Source organism: Oncorhynchus kisutch, linkage group LG30 (assembly GCF_002021735.2).
Source record: "Oncorhynchus kisutch isolate 150728-3 linkage group LG30, Okis_V2, whole genome shotgun sequence".
Lineage (NCBI taxonomy): Eukaryota > Metazoa > Chordata > Actinopteri > Salmoniformes > Salmonidae > Oncorhynchus > Oncorhynchus kisutch.
In genome coordinates this window covers 29,267,470-29,291,623 of record NC_034203.2, presented here as the reverse complement: position 1 = coordinate 29,291,623, position 24,154 = coordinate 29,267,470, and the positions used below count along the sequence as shown (strand labels likewise).

The following is a 24,154-nucleotide window of genomic DNA, read 5'->3' as shown; positions in this document are numbered from 1 at the left end:
GTGGAGAGAGGGAAGTTGAGAAGAAACAATAAGAAGTAGGAAACGGAGGGATGGACGTAATCCAGTCTCAGGCTGAGTGATGGGGACCAGAAGGAGGAGAAGGAGGGAGGAAAGTCATCCAGTCTCAGGCTGAGTGAGGGGACCAGTGAGCACCAGCTCCTCTCTCACCACTGGGAGCTGGCTGCTGCTGGCGCTGCGAGTCTGGACCTGCTCAAAGACCGTCGGGAGGGATGCAGTGTCCAGGAGCGCTGGAGGGACAGGATGAAGAGGAAGAGATGGAGAAGGATGCGGGGGAGGAAGAGAGGGAGGATAGAGTGGAAGACAAGTGTGAGGATACAGAGTAGGAAGAGGAGGACAGGGAGGATGAGGAGGAAAAGAGGGAGGATGAAGAGAAAGAGGATAGTGAAGAGAGAGAGGAACACAAGGAAGAGAGGAGGAAAGACAGGGTTTGGAGAGGAAGGGTACAGGTCAAATGGAAGGGATAGGGTTGGAAGATGAAGGATTGCGGGAGGAAGAAGCCAAAGGGAAGGCATGAACGTTAGAACAGTTGCAAAGGAGACAGACTCTGACATAGAAGAGGAAAAAGCTTTAATGTAAAGTCAATGAAACTTTGAATATCCTGTATTCATTCATGCAGAGTGTGTTTGTATCTCCAAGACTATATGTCTATGTGGACTCCATCTACATCTTCAGTCAGATAGGACAGGGACAATATGGCACATTAAACTAATTCAAAACACCATTTGCATCCAGAGAGATTCAGACAGAGGTGTGAGATTTCGTGCTGCTTGTTATCCATCGGAAATGAGAGAAAACATATCTTAGCTTCGAATGATTGGAAGTGATGACCATTAGCATAATATGATGAAATCTGAGAGAAACATCAAATTAATTAATACAAAAGCTGTCAGGGTCCCAGTCTTGTTAGTGTGCCAAGTCAAACAGCTATGATTCTCCTACTGTATAAACAGACCTAGCAGGTGGTATTTCATTAATAGCATCCAGAACTCGCACTTCATTTTCTCCTTGCTGTGGATTTATTTCACCAAGGAGAGATGAGTGTGTAACTTTTTTACCATTCGTAAAGTTATAATGTAGTTCAAGAGAGTAGGGACATTTGTCACAAGGAGAAGGGATGTGCTAAAATATACACCACAACTAACTCCTTGGGACTTTTGTCATGGGCAGAAGGTATTTTCTATAATGTGCACCATAGTATTCTTGAGGGGATCCTGAGAGGAGCTTTAGCCTACTTACCTCCTGGGATCTCTGTGAGCTCGTTGAGAGGAGGCACTGTCTCCAGTGTGTTGGCGTAGTCCTTAGCTGCTACTCTCTGAGCATGTCGCGCCTCAATCTCCTTCTTCGTCCTGGGGATACGGCATTTGAAGATGCAGCATAGGGTTATGACTTACAAATGGAGAAAGAGGGAGACAAAGAGAGAAAGAAAATATAATAGTATTTCCTATGTGGAATGTTATGTGTTTCTGAAGTACATCTGAAGACGTTTTGAATTAGACACTACTCAACTGTGTCACATTACAGCTATTATATAACTGGATACGTGACACTTCATTATCCGCTGTTATCAGACTATTTTCCTTTTTGTTGATTTGGGCTCTGTCATGACATGGTAAATTATTACTGTATAGATGTCTGATGGATTATCACTAAACTAGAATGCCATCATTGTCTTGTGAAGTGCAATTGCTGTCCTCCACCCCTTATTGAACCATGCATCATGTGGTTTGATAAACCAATCACAAACAGACGATGCCATTACCATTTGGAACCCTCCCTCATAATAACCATCATGACAATTCAGCGCATATAATATTACAGGACCATGATATTTATTTTACCTTTATTTTAGCAGAGTCCCCTTGAGACCAACGTCTCTTTAGCCAAGTACAAACTCAACTCCACACATTGTCCCGTGTAATTGAGTACTGTTCTTTGGGTGCTGAAACCCATAGTATTGAAAAAATATATATTTTTGTACCCTTTTTCTCCCCAATTTCACAGTATCCAATTGGTAGTTACAGTCTTGTCTCATCGCTGCAACTCCCATATGGACTCAGGAGAGGCGCAGGTCGAGAGCTGTGCATCCTTCGAAACACAACCCAACCAAGCCGCACTGCTTCTTGATGCAATGCCTACTTAACCCGGAAGCCAGTCGCACCAATGTGTCGGAGGGAACAGCGTACACCTTGCGACCGTGTCAGTGTGCACTGCGCCCAGCATGCCACAGGAGTAGCTAGTACACGACGGGACAAGGACATCCCTGCCGGCTAAACCCTCCCCTAACCTGGACGACACTGGGCCAATTTTGCGTCGCTCCATGGGTCTCCCGATTGCGGCCAGCTGCGACAGAGCTGGGACTCGAACCCAGAATCTCTAGTGGCACACACCACTGCGTTACTCGGGAGGCCCGAAATCCATTGGTTTTTATACAAACTTTTATGTGATGTAGGAGCTCCAGTCCGCCCACACTAGTTGCTGCTCAACTCTGTTGATGTGAAGTACATAATAGAGTTCAGTTTTACTTGGCTAAGGTCTAAAGCCTGCATCTCACAATTAAAACAACAAATTACACATTCGCCTCTCCATGCATCATGCAATATATCTGTTCAGTATGCAAACTAGTTGCACCATGAAGCCAAATACAGTGCCTATCATAAGTATTCAACCCCCTTGGATTTCATCACATTTTGTGTTACAAAGTGAGATTAAAGTGGATTTAATTGTAATTTTTGGACAATGATCAACACAAAATATTCTGTAATGTCAAAGTGGAGGAAAAGTTCGAACATTTCTCTTTGATTAATGAAAAATAAAACACTAATATACCTTAAAGTATTCACCCTCCTGAGTCAATATATGTTCAAAACACCTTTGGCAGCTAATTACTTCTGTGAGTTGTGCAATATTTGCCCATTATTCTTGAAATAATTCTTCAAGCTTGATCAAGGTGTTGGGGATCATGGCTAGACAGCCATTTTCAAGTCTTTCTATAGATTTTCAAGAAGATTTAAAACTGTAACTTCAAATCAAATGAAATGCTTTGTAACAACAGGTGTAGACGATAAGTGAAATGCTGACTTACGGGTCCTTTTCCAACAATGCAAAGTTAAAGATAAAATATATAAACTACCAGTCAAAAGTTGTTTTTTTTTTTGTTTCATCTGTACAAACAATAGTACACAAGTATAAACACCATGGGACCACGCATCATTCATACCGCTCAGGAAGGAGACACGTTCTGTCTCCTAGAGATGAACGTACTTTGGTGCGAAAAGTGCAAATCAATCCCAGAACAAAAGCAAAGGACCTTGTGAAGATGCTGGAGGAAACCGGTAGAAAAGTATCTATATCTACAGTAAAACTAGTTCTATATCGACAACCTGAAAGGCCGATCAGCAAGGAAGAAGCCACTGCTCCAAAACTGCCATAAAAATGCCAGACTACGGTTTGCAACTGCACATGGGGACAAAGATCGTACTTTTGGGAGAAATATCCTCTGGTCTGATGAAACAAAAATAGAACTGTTTGGCCATAATGACCATCGTTATGTTTGGAGGAAAAAGGGGGATGCTTGCAACCTAAAGAACACCATCCCAACCATGGGAAGCTTGTGGAAGGCTACCCAAAATGATTGACCCAAGTTAAACAATTTAAAGGCAATGCTACCAAATACTAATTGAGTGTATGTAAACTTCTGACCCACTGGGAATGTGATGAAAGAAATAAAAGCTGAAATAAATCATTCTCTCTACTGTTATTCTGACATTTTACATTCTTAAAATAAAGTGGTGATCCTAACTGACCTAAGACAGGGCATTTTTACTAGGATTAAATGTCAGGAATTGTGAGAAACTGAGTTTAAATGTATTTGGCTAAAGTGTATGTAAACTTCTGACTTCAACTGTATATATATATATATATATATACAGAGTGACACGAGAAATAAATACACTGAATAAAAATAATGAGTAAAAATGGCAGGGAGTATCAGTACCTAGTCGATGTGTAGTGGTACGAGGTAATTGAGGTAGCTATGTACAGGTAGTGGTAAAGTGACTAGGCAACATGATAGACAATAGACAGTAGTAGCAACGTATGTGATGAGTGTGAAAGTATGTGTGTGTGAGTGTGTGTGGTGTCCGTATCCTTGTCTGTGTGTGTTATGTGTGTGTTTGGGCGTATGTGTGTGTTAGGTTGTCTATGTACGTATGTGTGAGCGTGTGGGTAGAGTTTAGTGTGTGTGCATAGTCAGTGCAGGAGAGAGAGTGAAAAAAATGTATGTGTTGGGGTGTGTATGTGTGTGTTGGGGTGTCAGTGTAAGTATTTGTGAGTGTACCTACCCGCCCCCAGGTGGTGAGGGTAAGTAACAACATCTTCACCCCGCTGATCCTCAACACTGGGGCCCCAAAAGAGTGCATTCTCAGCCCTCTCTTGTACTCCCTGTTCCCCCACGACTGCGTGGACATGCACGCCTCCAACTCCATCATCAAGTTTGCAGATGACACTACAGTGGTAGGCTTGATTACCAACAACAACGAGACAGCCTACAGGGAGGAGGTGAGGGCCCTCGGAGTGTGGTGTCAGGAAAATAACCTCACACTCAATGTCAACAAAACAAAGGAGATAATCGTGGACTTCAGGAAACAGCAGAGGGAGCAGCCCCCTATCCACATCGATGGGACAGTAGTGGAGAGAGTGGAAAGTTTTAAGTTCCTCGGCGTACATATCACGGACAAACTGAAATGGTCGACCCACACAGACAGCGTGGTGAAGAAGGCGCAGCAGCGCCACATTGAGTGGCTGCTGCCAACATACTGACTCAACTCTAGCCACTTTAATAATGGAAAAATTGATGTAATAAATGTATCACTAGCCACTTTAAGCAATGCCACTTTATATCATGTTTACATACCCTACATTACTCATCTCATATGTATATACTGTACTCTATACCGTCTACTGCATCTTGCCTATGCTTTTCGGCCATCGCTCATTCATATATTTTTATGTACATATTCTTATTCATTCCCTTACACCTGTGTGTTTATGGTAGTTGTTGTGAAATTGTTAGGTTAGATTACTTGTTAGATATTACTGCATGGTCGGAACTAGAAGCACAAGCATTTTACTACACTCGCATTAACATCTGCTAACCATGCGTATGTGACATATAACATTTGATTTGATTTGAGTTTGTTTTGCTAGAGTCCAGTGTGTGTGCAGTGTGCATAGAGTCAGTGTAGGAGAGTTAATGCAAAAAGGGTCAATGCAGTTAATCCGGCTAGCCATTTCATTAGCTATTTAGCAATCTTGTTTAGCAGTGTTATGAATTGGGAGTAGAAGCTATGGAGGGTCCTGTTGGTTCCAGCCTTGGTGCACGATCAGCTCCTTTGTTTTGCTGACTTAGCCAAGCAGGAACATTCACTGTCTTCTTAGTAAGCAACTCCAGTCTAGATGTGGCCTTGTGTTGTACAGTAGGTTATTTTCCTGCTTAAAGGTGAAATTCCTCTCACAGTGTCTGGTGTAAAGCAGACTGAAGCAGATTTTCCTTTAGGGTTTTGCCTGCGCTTAGCTCTCTCCCATTTATTTTTATCCTGAAATACTCCCCAGTCATTGCCAATGTCAAGCGAACACATACAATGATGCAGCTACCACCATGCTTGAAAATAAGGTGGCAGTTACTCAGTGACGTGTTCTGTTGGATTTGCACCAAACATAAGGCTTTGCATTTAGGCCAAAAGGTACATTCCTTTCTGGTGTTTTTGCATAATTACTTTGGTCCCTTGTTTCATGTTATAGAATATTTGTATTCTGTATAATTTTTTTCACTTCATTTAGGTCATTATGGTGGAGTCACGACAATGTTTTTTTTTATCCATCCTCAGTTTTCTCCCATCACAGCCATTGAACTCTGTATCTGTTTTAAAATCACCAATGACATCCCTGAGCAGTTTCCATCCTGTCCTACAGCTCAGTTCAGAAGGAGGACTGTATCTTTGATGTGTCTGAGTAGTTTAATTCATCATCCACAGCATAATTATTAACTTCAGGTTTCAAAGTTTCAAGTTCTAAGTTTATTTGTCATGTGCACAGGATACAACAGCTGTAAAACAAACAGTACAGTGAAATTCTTACCTTAAGAGCTCTTTCCGAACAATGTATTAATAGTAATAATAATATATACGGTGTCATGATGTTGGCCTGTGGGTAAGGTTTATGACCCCCCCCCCCCCCATAAATACCTTTCTCCCTTCCCTCTCTCTTGACTAGCCTTTGTTAAACATAGAGAGTCTGGGAACATCAAACAAGTTGGGGAAAGGAACCATTTTTCGGTAATAGAACCAGTTGAAAATATGTGTTGGTACTTAATGAATATGATGTCAGTTCGGTTCTCATCTGAGACATTATGACTGATGACAGGATGACATAAACTGTATCTGGGAAAGTCTACACATTATAGTTATCAGATTCACATGGAATTGTTGTGCAATTCAAATGTTTAAATATAAAATTATTTGTGAAAAGATTAAATGGGGCGGCAGGGTAGCCTAGTGGTTAGAGTGTTGGACTAGTAACCGGAAGGTTGCAAGTTCAAACCCCTGAGCTGGCAAGGTACAAATCTGTCGTTCTGCCCCTGAACAGGCAGTTAACCCACTGTTCCTAGGCTGTCATTGAAAATAAGAATTTGTTCTTAACTGACTTGCCTAGTTAAATAAAGGTAAAATAAAATAAAAACATTTTTAGCTTCCAAATGAGAGATTTGGGTTTTCATAAGGTTAGGGCTCTGCTCAATCAGTGGCCTGCCCCTGTGAAGAGACATGGGTTGTAAAACTATGAAACACACCCTTCTCTCCTTCCACTATATAAGCCCTTGACGAAAATGTAGCCTCCTGTTCCGGATAGGATGACGGTCTGATGTCAGAAGGATTCAGATAATAACTACAGAACGAAGCCAACCTCAGCGTGAGGCTTGGTTGCGAATGGTATGAACTTTGAACTCTTATTCGCTACAGAAGTGATACCTCCTAGCCGTTGAGTTAGCAGCGGTGGGCTAGGAAAAGACGGACAGAATATCCCATCTACCACACAACAACTTATCCCGTTCACCACCAGAGACACTCTTCAAAGGACAAAGGACTCTGTTGGGCAACACGGCCATCCATCTACCACCAACCAATTGAAGCGGAGCTCAGAGTAAATATAAATATAAATAAATATTTAGAATGCATAGGATATTGTATTTGTTCCTCAGTCTTCCCGCTCTTTCACTCAAACCCAACCCACTTCCCTTTGTGTAACCAGCTGTCATATCTGCTCCGTCCGTAGGGACGTTTTCCTTTATGACATAATTTGTATCAAGGTATGATTCATTCTCTGTATATGTAATTCTGTGTGATTAGTTAAGTATTTAGTAAATAAATAATTCAACCCAATTTTGTATTTTGCTGATTCAACTTGTTAGCCAGAGTTCGTGAAGATAACCAAGAATTTACAACTTTCCGATGAGACTGAAATAAGGTGACGATTAATATTGACTGCTATTGATGAAGGTCTTTAAGAGTTTATTCGGAAGATAACAGCTCTATAAATATTATTTCGTGGTGCCCCGACTTTCTAGTTAATTACATTTACATGATTAGCTCAATCAGGTAATATTAATTATAGAGAAAGGATTTTATAGAATAGCATGTCATATCACTTAATCCGGCATAGCCAAAGACACGACAACTGAGTTTACAAAACATTAAGAACACCTTCCTAATATTGAGTTGCACACCCCCTTTTGCCCTCAGAACAGCTTCAATTCGTCGGGGCATGGACTCTACAAGGTGTTGAAAGCGATCCACAGGGAAGCTGGCCCATGTTGCAATACTTCACACAAACCGGTGTGCCTGGCACCTACTACAATATATTACTACAATATTTAATTCAAAGGCACTTGAAGCTTCTGCTTTGCCCATACACGTGCGCAATGTCTCAGTTGTCTCAAGGCTTAAAAATGATTCTTTAAGCTGTCTCAGACGCCTCACAAATCCTCAACTGGCCTCACAAGTCCTCATTAAATAGTACCCACAAAACACCAGTCTCAACGTGAACAGTGAAGAGGCGACTCCGGGATGCTGGCCTTCTAGGCAGAGTTGCAAAGAAAAAGCCATATCTCAGACTGGCCAATAAAAAGAAAAGATTAAGATGAGCAAAAAAACACAGACACTGGACAGCGGAACTCTGCCTAGAAGGACAGCATCCCGGAGTCGCCTCTTCACTGTTGACATTGAGACTGGTGTTTTGCGGGTACTATTTAATGAAGCTGCCAGTTGAGGACTATTCTGGTTAGGGCCAGTTTGCGCTGTTCTGTGAGGGGAGTAGTACACAGCGTTGTACGAGATCTTCAGTTTCTTGGCAATTTCTCACATGGAAAAGCTTTCATTTCTCAGATCAAGAATAGACTGACGAGTTTCAGCAGAAAGGCCATTTTGAGCCTGTAATCGAACCCACAAATGCTGATGCTCCAGATACTCAACTAGTCTAAAGAAGGCCAGTGTTATTGCTTCTTTAACTTCTTATGGCTGCAGGGGCAGTATTGAGTAGCTTGGATGAAAGGTGCTCAGAGGTGGCCAGAGTAAACGGCCTGCTCCTCAGTCCCAGTTGCTAAAATATGCATATTATTATTAGTATTGAATAGAAAACACTCTGAAGTTTCTAAAACTGTTTGAATGATGTCTGTGAGTATAACATATCTCATAAGGCAGGCAAAAACCTGAGTAGAAATCCAAACAGGAAGTGGGAAATCTGAGGTCGGTCGATTTTCAACCGAGGCCCTATTGAATACACAGTGGGATATTGTGGCTTCCACTCCTAAGGCTTCCACTAGATATCAACCGTCTTTAAAAACTTGAATGAGGCTTCTACTGTGTTGTGGAGCCGGATGGGAGCTGTTTGAGTCAGTAGTCTGGCAGAGAGCCAGGTCCTGGTCACGCGCATTTCACATGATAGTGACCTGCGTTCCATTGCTTCTCTACAGACATAGGAATTCTCCGGTTGGAACGTTATTGAAGATTTATGATAACATCCTAAAGATTGATTCTATACTTAGTTTGACAAGTTTCTTCGACCTGTAATGTAACTTTTTGAAGTTTTCGTCCGACGTTCGGCTGGACCTGCACAAGCGTTTGGATTTGTGTACTAAACACGCTAACAAAAGTAGCTACTTGGACAAAAATAATGGACATTATCAAACAAATCAAGCATTTATTGTGGAACTATGATTCCTGGGAGTGCATTCTGATGAAGATCATCAAAGGCAAGGGATTATTTATAATGTTATTTCTGATTTCTGTTGACTCGAACATGGCGGATAATTTTTTTTTTTCTTAGCGCCGTTCTCAGATTATTGCATAGTTTGGTTTTAACGTAAAGTTTTTTTGAAATCCGACACAGCTGTTGCATTAAGGAGAGGTATATCTATATTTCCATATCTAACAATTGTATTTATCAACATTATAATGAGTATTTCTGTAAAATTATGTGGCTCTCTGCAATATCACCGGATGTTTTTGGAACTAGTGAACGTAACGCGCCAATGTATACTGAGATTTCTTTATTTAAATATGAACTTTATCAAACAAAACATGCATGTATTGTGTAACATGAAGTCCTATGAGTGTCATCTGATGAAGATCATCAAAGGTTTGTGATTCATTTTATCTCTATTTTTGCTTTTTGTGACTCCTCTCTTTGGCTGGAAAAATGGCTGAATTTTTCTGTGAGTTGGTGGTGACCTAACATAATCGTTTGTGGTGCTTTCTATGTAAAGCCTATTTAAAATCGGACACTGTGGTGGGATTAACAACAAGATTACCTTTAAAACTGTATAAAATACATGTATGTTTGAGGAATTTTAATTATGAGATATCTGTTGTTTTGAATTTGGCGCCCTGCACTTTCACTGGCTGTTGTCATATCGATCCCGTTAACGGGATTACAGCCCTAAGAAACAGGACAACAGTTGTCAGCTGTGCTAACATAATTGCAAAAGGGTTTTCGAATGATCAATTAGCCTTTTGAAATGATAAACTTGGATTAGCTAACACAACGTGCCATTGGAACACAGGAGTGATGGTTGCTGATAATTGGCCTCTGTACGCCCATGTAGAAATTCCATAAAATATCTGACATTTCCAGCTACAATAGTCATATACAACATTAACAATGTCGACACTGTATTTCTGATCAATTTGATGTTATTTTAATGGCCAAAAAATTTGCTTTTCTTTCAATAACAAGGACATTTCTAAGTGACCCCAAACTTTTGAACGGTTGTGTATATATAATACACAAGAGTGGGGCTTCCCAAGTGCCGCAGCGGTCTAAGGCACTGCATCACAGTGCTTGAGGTGTCACTACAGACCTGGGATTGATCCCAGGCTGTGTCACAACAGGCCGTGACCAGTAGTCCCACAGAGCGGCGCACAATTGGCCCAGCTTCGTCCAGGTTAGGGGAGGGTTTGGCCGAGAAGGCTTTACTTGGCTCTTCGTGCTCTAGCGACTCCTTGTGGCAGGCTGAGCGCCTGCAGGCGGACTTCTGTAATCAGTGGAGCGGTGTTTCCCTTCAACACGTTGGTGCAGTTGGCTTCCGGGTTAAGCGGGTGGGTGTTAAGAAGCGTGGTTTGGCGGGTCATGTTTCGGAGCACACATGACTCGACCTTCGCCTATTCCTAGCCCGTTGGGAAGTTGCAGCGATGAGACAAGATTGTAATTGGATCGCAGTTGGATATAACGAAATTGGGGTCAAAAACATATATAAATGAAATAAAAAAATAACAAAAAAACAAGTGTGACAGTGAAGGTGTTTGTGTCAGAGTGGGTAGAGCAGTAGCTGTTAGCCATTTAACAGTCTCATTGCCAGGGGATAGAAGATGTTTAGGAGTCTGTTGCTCTGAGCATTGATGCTATGGAGTATGGAGAATAGTCAATGTTTTGGGTGGCTGGAGTGTTTGGCAATTCTTTGAGCCTTTCTCAGACACTATCTGGCATGTCCTTAGAAAATCATTCAACCCCTATCATTTAATTTTTCAATCCCCCTTTGTAATGCAACAAAATGTGAAAAGGGGTATGGATACTTATGATACCCACTGTAGCTGAGCTGTGGCATTGTGGCTTAATTGACTGACTGACTGACTGATTGACGGACGGACTGACTGACTAATTGACTGACTGGCTAACTGACTGACTAACTGACTGGCTGACTGACTAAATGACTGACTAACTGACTGACTTACTAACTAACTGACTAACTAACTGACTGACTGACTGACTGACTAAATGACTAAATGACTGACTAACTAACTGACTAATTGACTGACTGACTGATTGACTAACTGACTGAATGATTGACTGACTGACTGACTAATTCACTGACTGACTAACTGACTAACTGACTTACTGACTAATTGACTGACTGGCTGACTAACTGTCTGACTAACCGACTGACTGACTGACTTACTTACTGACTAACTGACTGACTGACTGACTGACATTGAATAACTGATGGACTAACTAACTAACTGGCTGACTAACTTACTAACTGACTGACTGACTGACTAACTTACTGACTAACTGAATAACTGGCTGACTAACTAACTTGCTGACTGACTAACTATCTAACTGACTGACTAACTAACTGACTGACTAACTATCTAACTGACTAACTAACTAACTGGCTGACTAACTATCTAACTGACTGACTAACTAACTGCAGACTGACTGACTGACTGACCAACTGACTGACTAATTGATGGACTAACTGACTGACTAATTGACTGACTAACTGATTAACTGACTAACTGACTGACTGACTAACTGACTGACATTGACTAACTGGCTGACTAACTAACTAACTAACTGATGGACTAACTAATTGGCTGACTAACTAACTGACTGAATGACTAAATTATTGACTGGCTGACTGACTGACTGACTAACTAACTTACTTACTAACTAACTGATTGGCTAACTAATGGACTAACGAACTGGCTGACTAACTAACTAACAGATTGACTGACTAACTAACTGACTGACTGACTGACTGACTAACTGACTAACTGACTGACTAACTGACTGATTTATACATTAATTTTATGAATGTGATTTATGTAAAATAGAATTGGAAGGGAGAATTGATGTGAGATTGATAGATACTTAAGTGAATGTGTGTGAATATTCTCATCTCATAAATCATCGTGAATGAGTCTGGCACACGATTATGACAGGTTTGGAGAAATACTTACTGACTGCTAGAATAAACATAGAGAAGATGCCAATAACCTGCCATAACCGCAGTCCCCAGAACACGACTGTTTCTGAAGTGACTGGGTCTGGCTTCTTTGGGGGATCTGTCGGTAAAAGCTGAGGAAAAAGAGTCAAAATGTGCATTAGTTACTTATTGTGTAATCTAGACAGGTACTCTTCAAATCACTATGCAGTTTGAGAATCTTCATATAAATTTGTCTAATGCAAATTGGAAATATACCGCAATGGAAGTAAATATCAATCTGAATGAGAGAAAAATAGTTTTCGCTTCCTTTCAGTTTCTGAAGAGACATGGTGGAAAGACAACTGGAGGAAATACAGAATTGGAAAAGACAACACACTGGGCACACACTGGGCACACACTGGTTGAATTTTCTATGAAATGATGTTGAACCAACATGGAATAGACATTGAATTGACGTCTGTGCCCAGTGGGAAGTTTATGTCACTATGTGTTTAGGGAGAAAACAACAGGGAAGATAGGCTTGGAATAAAACCCTCAAAAAGAGGATTTAGTAGATCATGCAGAATGTGGAACATGCCAGTCTGGTGTGACCCCTCATGACCCATTCATATTCTGAATATCTCAATCAACCTTAGGCCACTTGTGAGAGCTACCAGCACAGGCCTAAAATAAATCTAATCTGCCTCACAAATTGCCTCGAAAATAGAGAACAATGGGTTGAATCCCAACCCCCTTTCACAGAAATAGAAAGATGACTATCTGAATAAGAAAAATTGAAGAAAAAAAACAAGAGCATTGAACAACAAGCAGCAATAGACAAAGAGCAACATTATGTTTGTCGTGTCATGCCCAATCACTTCGAACACTGTATTAAGTCATTTTTTCCCACCAATTTGTTATATTATGTTGACTAAACGCAACTTTGCAGAAAACTCAAGCTACCGAATGCTGAGAAATACTGTAAGAACACAATGAAAACAAAATAATTGCCTCACTGAGTGAATGGCACTGATGGAGGAGAATGAATCACACATCTTGGCACAAGGAGTGAATGGAAGAAAACATTAAACACTCTCCCCCTAATTAGAGGGATCCAAACACTGTTTGTTAGGTGGAGAGGAAAAGGGCACTTTTAAACTGAACATGCTCCTTCTTTTTTAAATTTATTTTACCTTTATTTAACCAGGCAAGTCAGTTAAGAACACATTCTTATTTTCAATGACGGCCTGGGAACAGTGGGTTAACTGCCTGTTCAGGGGCAGAACGACAGATTTGTACCTTGTCAGCTCAGGGTTTGAACTCACAACCTTCCGGTTACTAGTCCAACGCTCTAACCACTAGGCTACCCTGCCGCCCCAGCAGTGTGACAACAATCTTAAGATATTGTTTTTGAGATATTGATCTGATATGATTGGAAGCATGTTTTTTGCTGACTAAAAATAGTCTCTAAAGTGTTGAAGGTTAAAGTGTTAGTCTGAGTATTCACATTTCAACACTTGTTTTTATTTCAGATAGGTCTTGAGAAAATGGGGAAATTCAGCGCTAGCAGACAGACATGAATCAAGAAAGATAAGCCAACTCCTCTTAGATCTGACTCAAAGTTACTAGTCCATTTCTTTGACATCACAATTAGACTACAGAGGTTATGCTGTTTTATTAATACAGTCATCATTATTATTAATTCAAAGCCCTGGTGAGGAGCCTTAAATTATCTATAGTGTGTGAAATGTTTGTTAAATTGATAGTTAACACAAACTACAAAATTACATGTTGGTTTAGTTTATACCCTGTAACCAGTCTAACAAACAAACAGTGCCAGAGAAATAAAACCAAAGCATGAATTGCTGTCACAACATGTTCATAGACTGCTTACAAGCAAACAAATGTGTATTGTGTGAATTTGTGTGAACTATCCCTTTATGTGAATAGAGGTTTCAACACAAATCCCCCTATCAGTCAACTAGTGTGTATACAAATCATTGGTTTAATCTAGCCCCATAGTTCATGTCTACTGATCAATACATGATGGGTCAGGACATGAACACTTATTATGTTTTCTGCCGTTGTAAATAATCTAATCTCACACTGTAATGGAAAGACGGTTTATGAAACAATACATCTGGGAAAAAGCCAAAACACTTACTTCAGATGACTGTCAAGCAAATGGGACTTTCATGTGAAAAATGACATTCTTTAAAAAAAAATTCAGAATACAATATTAGAAACATTCATAATAGCACCTCCTCCCAGCTGCCCACTGCACAGAGGCTAGGAAGCACTGTCACCACCGATAAATCCACAATAATTGAGAATTTCAATAAGTGTTTCTCTATGGCTGGCCATGCTTTCTTCCTGGCTACCCCAATCCCGGGCAACAGCTCCGCACACCCCGCAGCTATTTGCCCAAGCCTCCCAGCTTCTCCTTCACCCAAATCCAGATAGCAGATGTTCTGAAAGAGCTGCAAAACCTGGACCTGTACAAATCAGCTGGTCTAGACAATCTGGACCCTCTCTTTCTAAAATTATCTGCCGCCTTTGTTGCAACCCCTATTACCAGTCTGTTCAACCTCTCTTTTGTATCGTCCGAGATCCCTAAAGAGAGGAAAGCTGCCGCGGTCATCCCCCTCTTCAAAGGGGGTGACACTGTAGACCCAAACTGTTATAGACTAATATCCATCCTGCCCTGCCTTTCTAAAGTCTTTGAAAGCCAAGTTAACAAACAGTTCACTGATCATTTCGAATCCCACCGTACCATCTCCGCTGCGCAATCTGGTTTCCGAGCTGGTCACGGGTGCATCTCAGCCACGCTCATGATCCTAAACAATATCATAGCCGCCATCGATAAAAGACTATCTACCTGGCCAAGGCTTTCGACTCTGTCAATCACCAGACTCAACAGCTTTGGTTTCTCAAATGACTGTCTCGCCTGGTTCAGCAACCACTTCTCAGATAGAGTTCAGTGTGTCAAATTGGAGGGCCTGTTGTCCGGACCTCTGGCAGTCTCTATGGAGGTACCACAGGGTTCAATTCTCAGGCCGACTCTTTTCTCTGTATATATCAATGATATTGCTCTTGCTGCGGGAGATTCCCTGATCCACCTTGACGCAAACGACACCATTCTGTATACATCTGGCCCTTCTTTGGACACTGTGTTAACAAAACTCCAAACCAGCTTCAATGCCATACAACACTCATTCCGTGGCCTCCAACTGCTCTTAAATGCTAGTAAAACTAAATGCATGCTTTTCAACCGATCACTGCCCACACCTGCCTGCCCGACCAGCATCACTACTCTGGACGGTTCTGACTTAGAATATGAACTACAAATACCTAGGTGTCTGGCTAGACTGTAAACACTCCTTCCAGACTCATATTAAACATCTCCAGTCTAAAATTGAATCTAGAATCCGCTTCCTATTTCGAAACAAAGCTTCCTTCACTCACGCTGCCAAACATACTCTCGTAAAACGGACTATCGTACCGATCCTCGACTTCGGCGATGTCATTTACAAAATAGCCTCCAACCCTCTACTCAACAAGCTGGATGCAGTCTATCACAGTGCCATCCGTTTTGTCACCAAAGCCCCATATACTACCCACCACTGCGACCTGTATGCTCTCGTTGTCTGGCCATCAGTACATATTTGCCGCCAGACCCACTGGCTCCAGGTCATCTATACGTTTTTGCTAAAGATCCGCCTTATCTCAGCTCACTGGTCACCATAACATCACCTACCTGTATCACGCGCTCCAGCAGGTATATCACACCGGTCATCCCCAAAGCCAACACCTCCTTTGGCCGCATTTCCTTCCAGTTCTCTGCTGCCAATGACTAACGAATTGCGAACATCGCTGAAGTTGGAGACTTATATCTCCCTCATTAACTTTAAGCATCAGCTATCTGAGCAGCTTACCATCCCAATATTGTTTTTATTTTATTTTTTTTGCTCTTTTGCACACCAGTATTTCTACTTGCACATCATCATCTGCGCATTTATCACTCCGGTGTTAATTTGCTCAATTGTAACTGGCGGCAAGGAAGTTAGAAGCGGTAGAGGACTGGGTAATAACCGGCGCAGTTTAATTGTCAAAACCAACGGCATCCAGAATAACAAAATATATATATATTTTTTTTAACCTTTATTTAACTAGGCAAGTCAGTTAAGAACAAATTCTTATTTACAATGACGGCCTAGGAACAGTGGGTTAACTGCCTGTTCAGGGGGCAGAACAACAGATTTGTACCTTGTCAGCTCAGGGGTTTTGAACTTGCAACCTTCCAGTTACTAGTCCAACGCTCTAACCACTAGGCTACCCCTCGCGCACCAGTCACAAAGTGCACAAGTACTTACAACAAACAATTTCACACACAGACATGGAGGGAACAGAGGGTTAAATACACGACAAGTAATGTGAACCAGGTGTGTGGGAAAACAAGACCAAACAAATGGAAAATGAATGGTGGATCGGCGATGGCTAGAAGACCGGTGACGTCGACCACCAAACGAACAAGGAGAGGAACCGACTTCGGCGGAAGTCTTGACACACACTGTATATAGACTTTTTTCTATTGTGTTATCGACTGTACGTTTGCTTATTCCATGTGTAACTCTGTGTTTTTGTTTTTGTTGCACTGCTTTGCTTTATCTTGGCCAGGTTGCAGTTGCAAATGAGAACTTGTTCTGAACTGGCCTACTTGGTTAACTTCTTGGATATAGGGGGCGCTCTTTTAATTTATGGATAAAAAAACATGCCCGTTTTAAGCGCAATGTTTTGTCACGAAAAGATGCTCGACTATGCATATACTTGGCAGCTTTGGAAAGAAAACACTCTAAGGTTTCCAAAACTGCAAAGATATTATCTGTGAGTGCCACAGAACTCATGCTACAGGCGAAACCAAGATGAAACCTGAGGCTCTGTTTTTCATTGTCTCCTTATATGGCTGTGAATGTGCCATGAACGAGCTTAAGCTTTGTGCCGTTTGTCCAAGGTGTCTGCAGCATTGTGACGTATTTGTAGGCATATCATTGGAAGATTGGCCATAAGAGACTACATTTACCATGGGTCCGCCCGGTGTCCTTTGTGTAAATTGGTGTGTAATCTTCAGCTGCAGGCATTTTCTCCTGGGATTCAGAGGGGAAAGCACACTTCCACAAACGATATATCATTGAAGAGATATGTGAAAAACACCTTGAGGATTGCCATGTTTCAGTCGATATTATGGAGTTAATTTGGAAAAAAGTTCGGCGTTTTGAAGACTGAATTTTTGTTTTTTTTTGGTAGCCAAACGTGACGCACCAAATGGAGCAATTTCTCCTAAACAAATCATCTTTCAGGAAAAACTGAGCATTTGCTATCTAACTGAGAGTCTCCTCATTGAAAACATCTGAAGTTCTTCAAAGGTAATGATTTTATTTGAATGATTTTCTGTTTTTTGTGAAAATGTTGCCTGCTAATGCTAACGCTAAATGCTACGCTAGGTGTGCTAGCTGTTACACAAATGCTTATTTTGCAATGGTTGAGAAGCATATTTTGAAAATCTGAGATGACAGTGTTGTTAACAAAAGGCTAAGCTTGAGAGCTAGCATATTAATTTCATTTCATTTGCGATTTTCATGAATAGTTAACGTTGCATTATGGTAATGAGCTTGAGGCTGTATTCACGATCCCGGATCCGGGATGGCTCGACGCAACAGGTTAAATAAAGGTGGAATTAAAAAACAGAATGAACGGAACAGAATGAATGGAATGGTCTCAAACACATCAAACATCTGGTTTCCATGGGCTTGATACCAATCACTTAATTCACTCCATTCCATTAATTATTATGAGTCATCCTCCCCTCACCAGCCTCCTTTGGGTGAAATGTAATATAACAGTCAATAAACAGGATGGGAACAATTTACAACTATGACATTATCAAAACATAGATTACTGTACATCTTGAAGCCATTGTTATTTATGTAGATGTGTTGTTTAGTCATTGGTGGATTGACCAACAAATAACATCATATGTTGGAAATGACTTTGGGCCAAACTCTTCTAGACAGCACACATGCTGAAAGACCATTGCCTTGGGGTACTGTATATTTCGTAAGGGAATTGTAATTCTTTGAAATGTTATATTGTATTTTTTCCCAGTATTATTGCCATGTTGTCTCTCATCTCAGTGTGACAGACAGGGGTGTGTCTGAAATGGCACCCTATTCCCCATAATACAGTGCACCTTTGACCAAAGCCCATCTATTCCCTACGTAGTGTATGACTTTTGACCAGGGCCCTAGGGCTTTGTACAGGGAATAGGGTTCCATTTCACACTCAGCCAGGGTCTTACAGGGCTGAGTGTTTGGCCTCAGTTGGGAGCTGCGTGTTAGAGCTGATTGGCTTTGGTGAGTCAGCATGTTAACGAGATGTCATGGGCCTAACCCTGTCTGACTTCCCAGCCAATCTCCAAATATCAGCAGTGTACCGTATGAGTATGTGTTCTATCTGCCAAGGCCATCAACCTGTTGCCAAAACCAAAACTAATAATGGATTTTTGATTAAAATTGTTTGTAGCCTGACATGACTTTACTCCAGAGTGTAATGCCACTTTAGGGGGGGAAACAGATTGTAACTCTGCTGCCCTTAATTCAAAGTAGTGAATTCATAGTATTTCAACATGATTATGTAATGCTAAAATGTCTTTCTCGCTCTCCTATTTGATGTGGTGGGATTAGTAGATGAGCCAGATAGCTTTGGTAAACATATTGAGCCAACTCAGATCCAGTGGGAGAGTTGACTGTCTGCAGCTTGCAGTTGCTATGGTTGTGGAATTTTCGATGTCAAACCTGATTCAGGAAAGGCTTAGTTGAGATAATTCTGACTTTATGCCATAAAATGAACACACTCTTAGCATATTTTTTTCTATGTAGAACCATACAGAGTTCTTTGGTTTGTCTCCATTGGGGAACCCTTTTTGGTGCTGGGTAGAACCCTTTGCAGAGGGTTCTATCTAGAACCCTCTATGTAGGTTTCTTCAAAGAATCCCCAGTATCCTCTATGAAGGGTTCTACCGAGAACCCTTTTATCTTAGGAGTATTCTTCCTAGAACCCTCTGTGAACGGTTCCACCAGCCTTATTAGCCTTAAATATGTTATTAGTTATAACAATATATTACAAACTGTACATCATAAGGCCTTTCTTTGAGGGCCTAGTTATACCCTAACACAGTGGTGTTAGGAATCTCCTGGTTTACAGGCCATATCAGGCCTACAAGTCACATTATACTGGCTTATAAAGTGATGTGTAATTCCTATTGGAATCCAGCCAGAGTTAGGATATCCAACAAGTGGAAATGTTAATCACCCGCAAACTGCATTCAGAATAGGAAAGGTTGAAAAGGTTGAATACTGAGACTACCTCAATCATCTAAACTGGAACAACCATCTCAGTAACTGGTGCAATAAATCCAATTACTAACAGTTGAAATTATACAATTCATCAATCAACCAATCAATGTACTGCACATGCAAAAACACAGATATTACAGTAAAACAAACAATTCTGAAAATCTCCCTGCAATAGAGCATGCTGGGAAATATTATATATGGTTCTATGTATAACCCTTCATGCCTTCTAAATCATTCTTCTTCTCTTCTAAAGAATCAAATAACTCTTTCTTCCAAAAATAGTTATTATGATGTTAAAGGTTTTAGGTAGAACCCTTTGCCTTACAAAACCCCATGTCTTCCAAAAACGGTTCTTCTGATCAAAACGGTTCTTGGTAGAATAACCCTAGCCCACTGCAAAGAATCCTTTTGGAACCCTTTTTTCTAAGAGTGTACATGAGAGAATATTCAAACTGAACCGGATGTCATTCTTCAAGAGAGTATACATCACATGAGTATTGTAATTCAAATGATTTGGGAGAGGTGTCATGTGCATGCTGGTTCTCTTTCTTTGTTATTATCTAAATGATTATAATTTCTCTAAGATTTCCCATTATTTAGATCCCTCTCGGAACATAATGAAATCTACCCCCTAAGTGAATGAAAATACATTGAGTATACAAAACATTAACGTAAGGGAATTTAGTCTTTTTTTCACCCACATTTTTACCTAAATCCAATGACATGGTGACATTTTTTTGTTGGTTTCACGTTAGTTGACAACTTAACCAAATGTAAATCAAAACTAGATACTGAAATGACATCTGTGCACAATGTAATATGATTGACCTTGTTCACCAAATTCCAATTTCATTACAATCAACAATATATATAACAATAATATATATATTTTTATATATATATTTATATATATATATTTATATATATTTAATATATATATTTTTTAAATGGTTCATTATATTTATTAATGAATCAGCTTTTCCTACTGGGTCTGTCACCTATTCTCTATTAAACTCTCTACCAAAATCTTCTGAAATCAACATTTGAATATCAGAGACTGATAAGTACAAATACATGGAGCAACCACCTTGGGAAAACTCTGGATCTATTGAAGCAAAGTCAGGGAACTACATGAATATTAAAGCTACTCTTCCTCATCGGAGGATTTCATCACTAACGCCCACAAACTACAAATGCTGCTGGCGCTGCTGGTGCAGCATATCAACACAGAAATTGTCCACATGATCAACAGTCTGGGTATCCATCAGCAATAACAGTGCATGTGTTGTCACTATATCAAGACAGACATTTCTAGGACTTTCATGTTTATTCTCTGATCTAGCATGGAATTGTGTTGCTTGTTTTGTACAACACCCTGTATGTGGTATAACATGGTGTCATGGTCGTCGTAAGGAGGAGACCAAGGCGCAGCGTGGTAAGCGTACATACTTATTTAATGAAAGAACGAATACTGAACAAACTATTCAAAACAACAAAATGAACCGTGAAGCTAATATGAGAAGTGCAGAATAGACAACTAAACATAGAATAACAACCCCTAGACATACAAAACCCCCTAGACAATACAAAAACAAAACAAACCACCCTCGTCACACCCTGACCTAATCAAAATAATAAAGAAAACAAAGATAACTAAGGTCAGGGCGTGACAGTACATCCCCCCCCCCCCCCCCCCCACCCCCCCAAAGGTGCGGACTCCCGGCCGCAAACTTAAACCTATATGGGAGGGTCTGGATGGGCATCTAACCTCGGTGGTGGCTCTGGTTCTGGACTCCGCCCCCCTTCTTTACACTGAGTTCGCTCTTGAAGCACTGACCCGTGGATCATCGCCGGAGGCTCTGGACTGCGGATCCTCGCCATAGGCCCCGCGCTGGGGACCCTCACTGCATGGATCGTCGCCGGATGTTCTGGACTGGGGACCGTCGCTGGAGACCCCGGGCTGGGGACCGTCGCTGGAGGATCCGGACTGTGGCCTGTCGTTGGAGGTTCCGTTCTGTGAACTGTCGCCGAAAGCTCTGGACTGGGTACTGTCGCCGGATGCTCTGGACTGCCGAGGCTCACTGTAGGCCTGGTGCGTGGTGCTGGCACTGGTAGTACCGGGCTGGTGGCACGCACCTCAGGGCGAGTGCGAGGAGCAGGAACAGGGCGTACTGGACACTGGAGGCGCACTGATGGCCTGGTGTGTAGTGCCGGCACTGATGGAACTGGGCTGGTGACACACACCTCAGGGCGAGTGCAGGGAGCAGGCACAGGACGTACTGGACTGTGGAGGAGCTCTGGAGGTCTGGAGTGTAGAGCTGACACAACCCGTCCTGGCTGGATGTTTATTCTTGCCCTGCAAATGCAGGGCGCTGGCACAGGACACACTGGGCTGTGCAGACTCACCGGAGACACAGTACGCAGAGCCGGCGCAGGATATCCTGGTCCAAGGAGGTACACTGGAGATCAGGAGCGCTGAGCCGGCACCCTCCTTCCTGGCTGGATGCCCATTCTAGCCAGGCCATTGCGAGGAGCTGGAATAGAGCGCACCAGGCTAGAATAGCGTACTGGAGACACCGTGCGTTCCACCGCATAACACGGTGCCTGACCTGTAACACGCTCCCCACAGTAAGCATGAGGAGTTGGCTCAGGTCTCCGACCTGACTCATGCAATCTCCTCGTGTGCCTCCCCCCAAAACAAATCTTGGGGCTGCCTCTCGGGCTTCCGTGCTAGCCGTGTACCCTCATATCGTCGCCATTCCTCCTGTGCTATCTCCACCTGCTTCCATGGCAGGGTCTTGTCCCTTGCCATTACCTCCTCCCAGGTCCAGGATGTCCTCCACTCCTCTTTCTCCTGGGTCCAAGATGTCCACTCCTCTTTGGCACGCTACTTGGTCTTTTTTTTGGTGGGCTGTTCTGCCGCGGTCGTCGTAAGGAGGAGACCAAGGCGCAGCGTGGTAAGCGTACATACTTATTTAATGAAAGAACGAATACTGAACAAACTATACAAAACAACCAAACGAACCGTGAAGCTAATATGAGAAGTGCAGAACAGGCAACTAAACATAGAATAACAATCCACAAAATACCCAAGGAATATGGCTCCCTAAATATGGTCCCCAATCAGAGACAACGATTAACAGCTGCCTCTGATTGAGAACCAATCTAGGCAACCATAGACATATAAACCCCATGACATACAAAAACCCTAGACATACAAAAACCTCTAGACAATACAAAAACTAAACAAACCACCCTCGTCACACCCTGACCTAACCAAAATAATAAAGAAAACAAAGATAACTAAGGTCAGGGAGTGACACATGGAGTCTCACATTTCAAAACAATGCATTAGCTCCCTTCTATATTCTGACGTGGTGCTCTCAACTGCCTGCCACAGTATTTCATTTTTGATTCCGCCACTTACGGTATTACTCCCAGCTTTAGAAAATACAAATGGCGGCAAATGGCTATCACTACGTCTGTGCATGCTGCAACGGCCCGTATTCGCCATGCTACTCTAGGAAGAATGCCACCACAAAGTATCCCATTACAACACATGTAGATTGACTATTGTCTAAGGGGCCGCCCAACACTATAGCTCTATAGCGAACAGGCCACATTCATTAATCACATGAAAACAAGCAACCAGCCTATAAACAGGGGAGGGAGCGAGTGTGACAGACATCCACACCTCCGTAAGCAGTAACCCGATGATGAGCCTCAACCAGTGGACAAAGACATGTATGAACAAACACTTTCTTACCTCTGGGTCTGGGACCTGGGAGAATACAGTGGAGATGCAGAAGGAGAGCAGCGCTGCCTCCAAGCCCAGCATCACTGGCTGGAGAGGAGGACAGGAAGAAGGCCGTTCCCCGGCTGCCATTATTTTCCACTTTCCTTTCTCCCTGAAGGCTACAGCTCCTTGCCCCCTCTCTCCTCTCCTCTCTTCTGCCTGCCTGGCTGGGTGGCTGGGCTGTGTGGTTGCGCTGCAGGATACCCTGGACAGGACCACAATGGCCCTGGATGATTGATGGTCAGAGAGGGGTGCTGAAGAGGAAAGAGGGCGTCCTCTCTTCTCTCATCTGGTGTACTGCCTCTGCCTCTCCTCCCCTGTTCTCCCCTGTACACCACTATAGCACATCACACTGTCTTCCTGTAGACAGCTCCACGAGCCACTAGCCAGCCCCTTCAGGTAGGGTCATTAATTAATTAATAGGACCGGTGTAGTTTACAGCCCATTCTGCCAGGAACAAGAGGTAGGGAAGTTATAACACTGCTCTGTCTGGGAGACGAAAGGTTAGGGAGATTATAACACTGTTCTGTCTGCGGGACGGGATGTAGGGAGGTTATAACACTGCTCTGTCTGGGGGACGGGAGGTAGGTAGGTTATAATACTGCTCTATCTGGGGGACGGGAGTTAGGGAGGTTATAACACTGCTGCCTGCTTGTGTTGAACAATCAGGGG

General features: G+C 42.2%; 1 protein-coding gene across 1 annotated transcript; it reads right to left on the bottom strand.

The window, feature by feature from the left end:
- LOC109874724 (transmembrane inner ear expressed protein-like) lies at nt 1-23,572 on the bottom strand. Its single transcript, XM_020466743.2, has 4 exons — nt 23,453-23,572; nt 12,309-12,426; nt 1,258-1,407; nt 1-248 (listed from the first exon to the last, which is right to left on the bottom strand). The coding sequence occupies exons 1-4, from the start codon at nt 23,570-23,572 to the stop codon at nt 115-117; spliced, it is 522 nt and encodes a 173-aa protein (XP_020322332.1). The 3' UTR covers nt 1-114.
- Between the last annotated feature and the right edge of the window lie 582 nt (nt 23,573-24,154).

Excerpts from the sequence above, each read along its gene's own strand:
- LOC109874724 (XM_020466743.2), bottom strand. The coding sequence starts at position 23,572 with ATGGCAGCCGGGGAACGGCCTTCTTCCTGTCCTCCTCTCCAGCCAGTG. Across the intron at positions 12,427-23,452 it reads CCCAGGTCCCAGACCCAGAG|CTTTTACCGACAGATCCCCC; the intron begins GTAAGAAAGTGT and ends CTTTTTCCTCAG. Across the intron at positions 249-1,257 it reads GCTCACAGAGATCCCAGGAG|CGCTCCTGGACACTGCATCC; the intron begins GTAAGTAGGCTA and ends CTGTCCCTCCAG.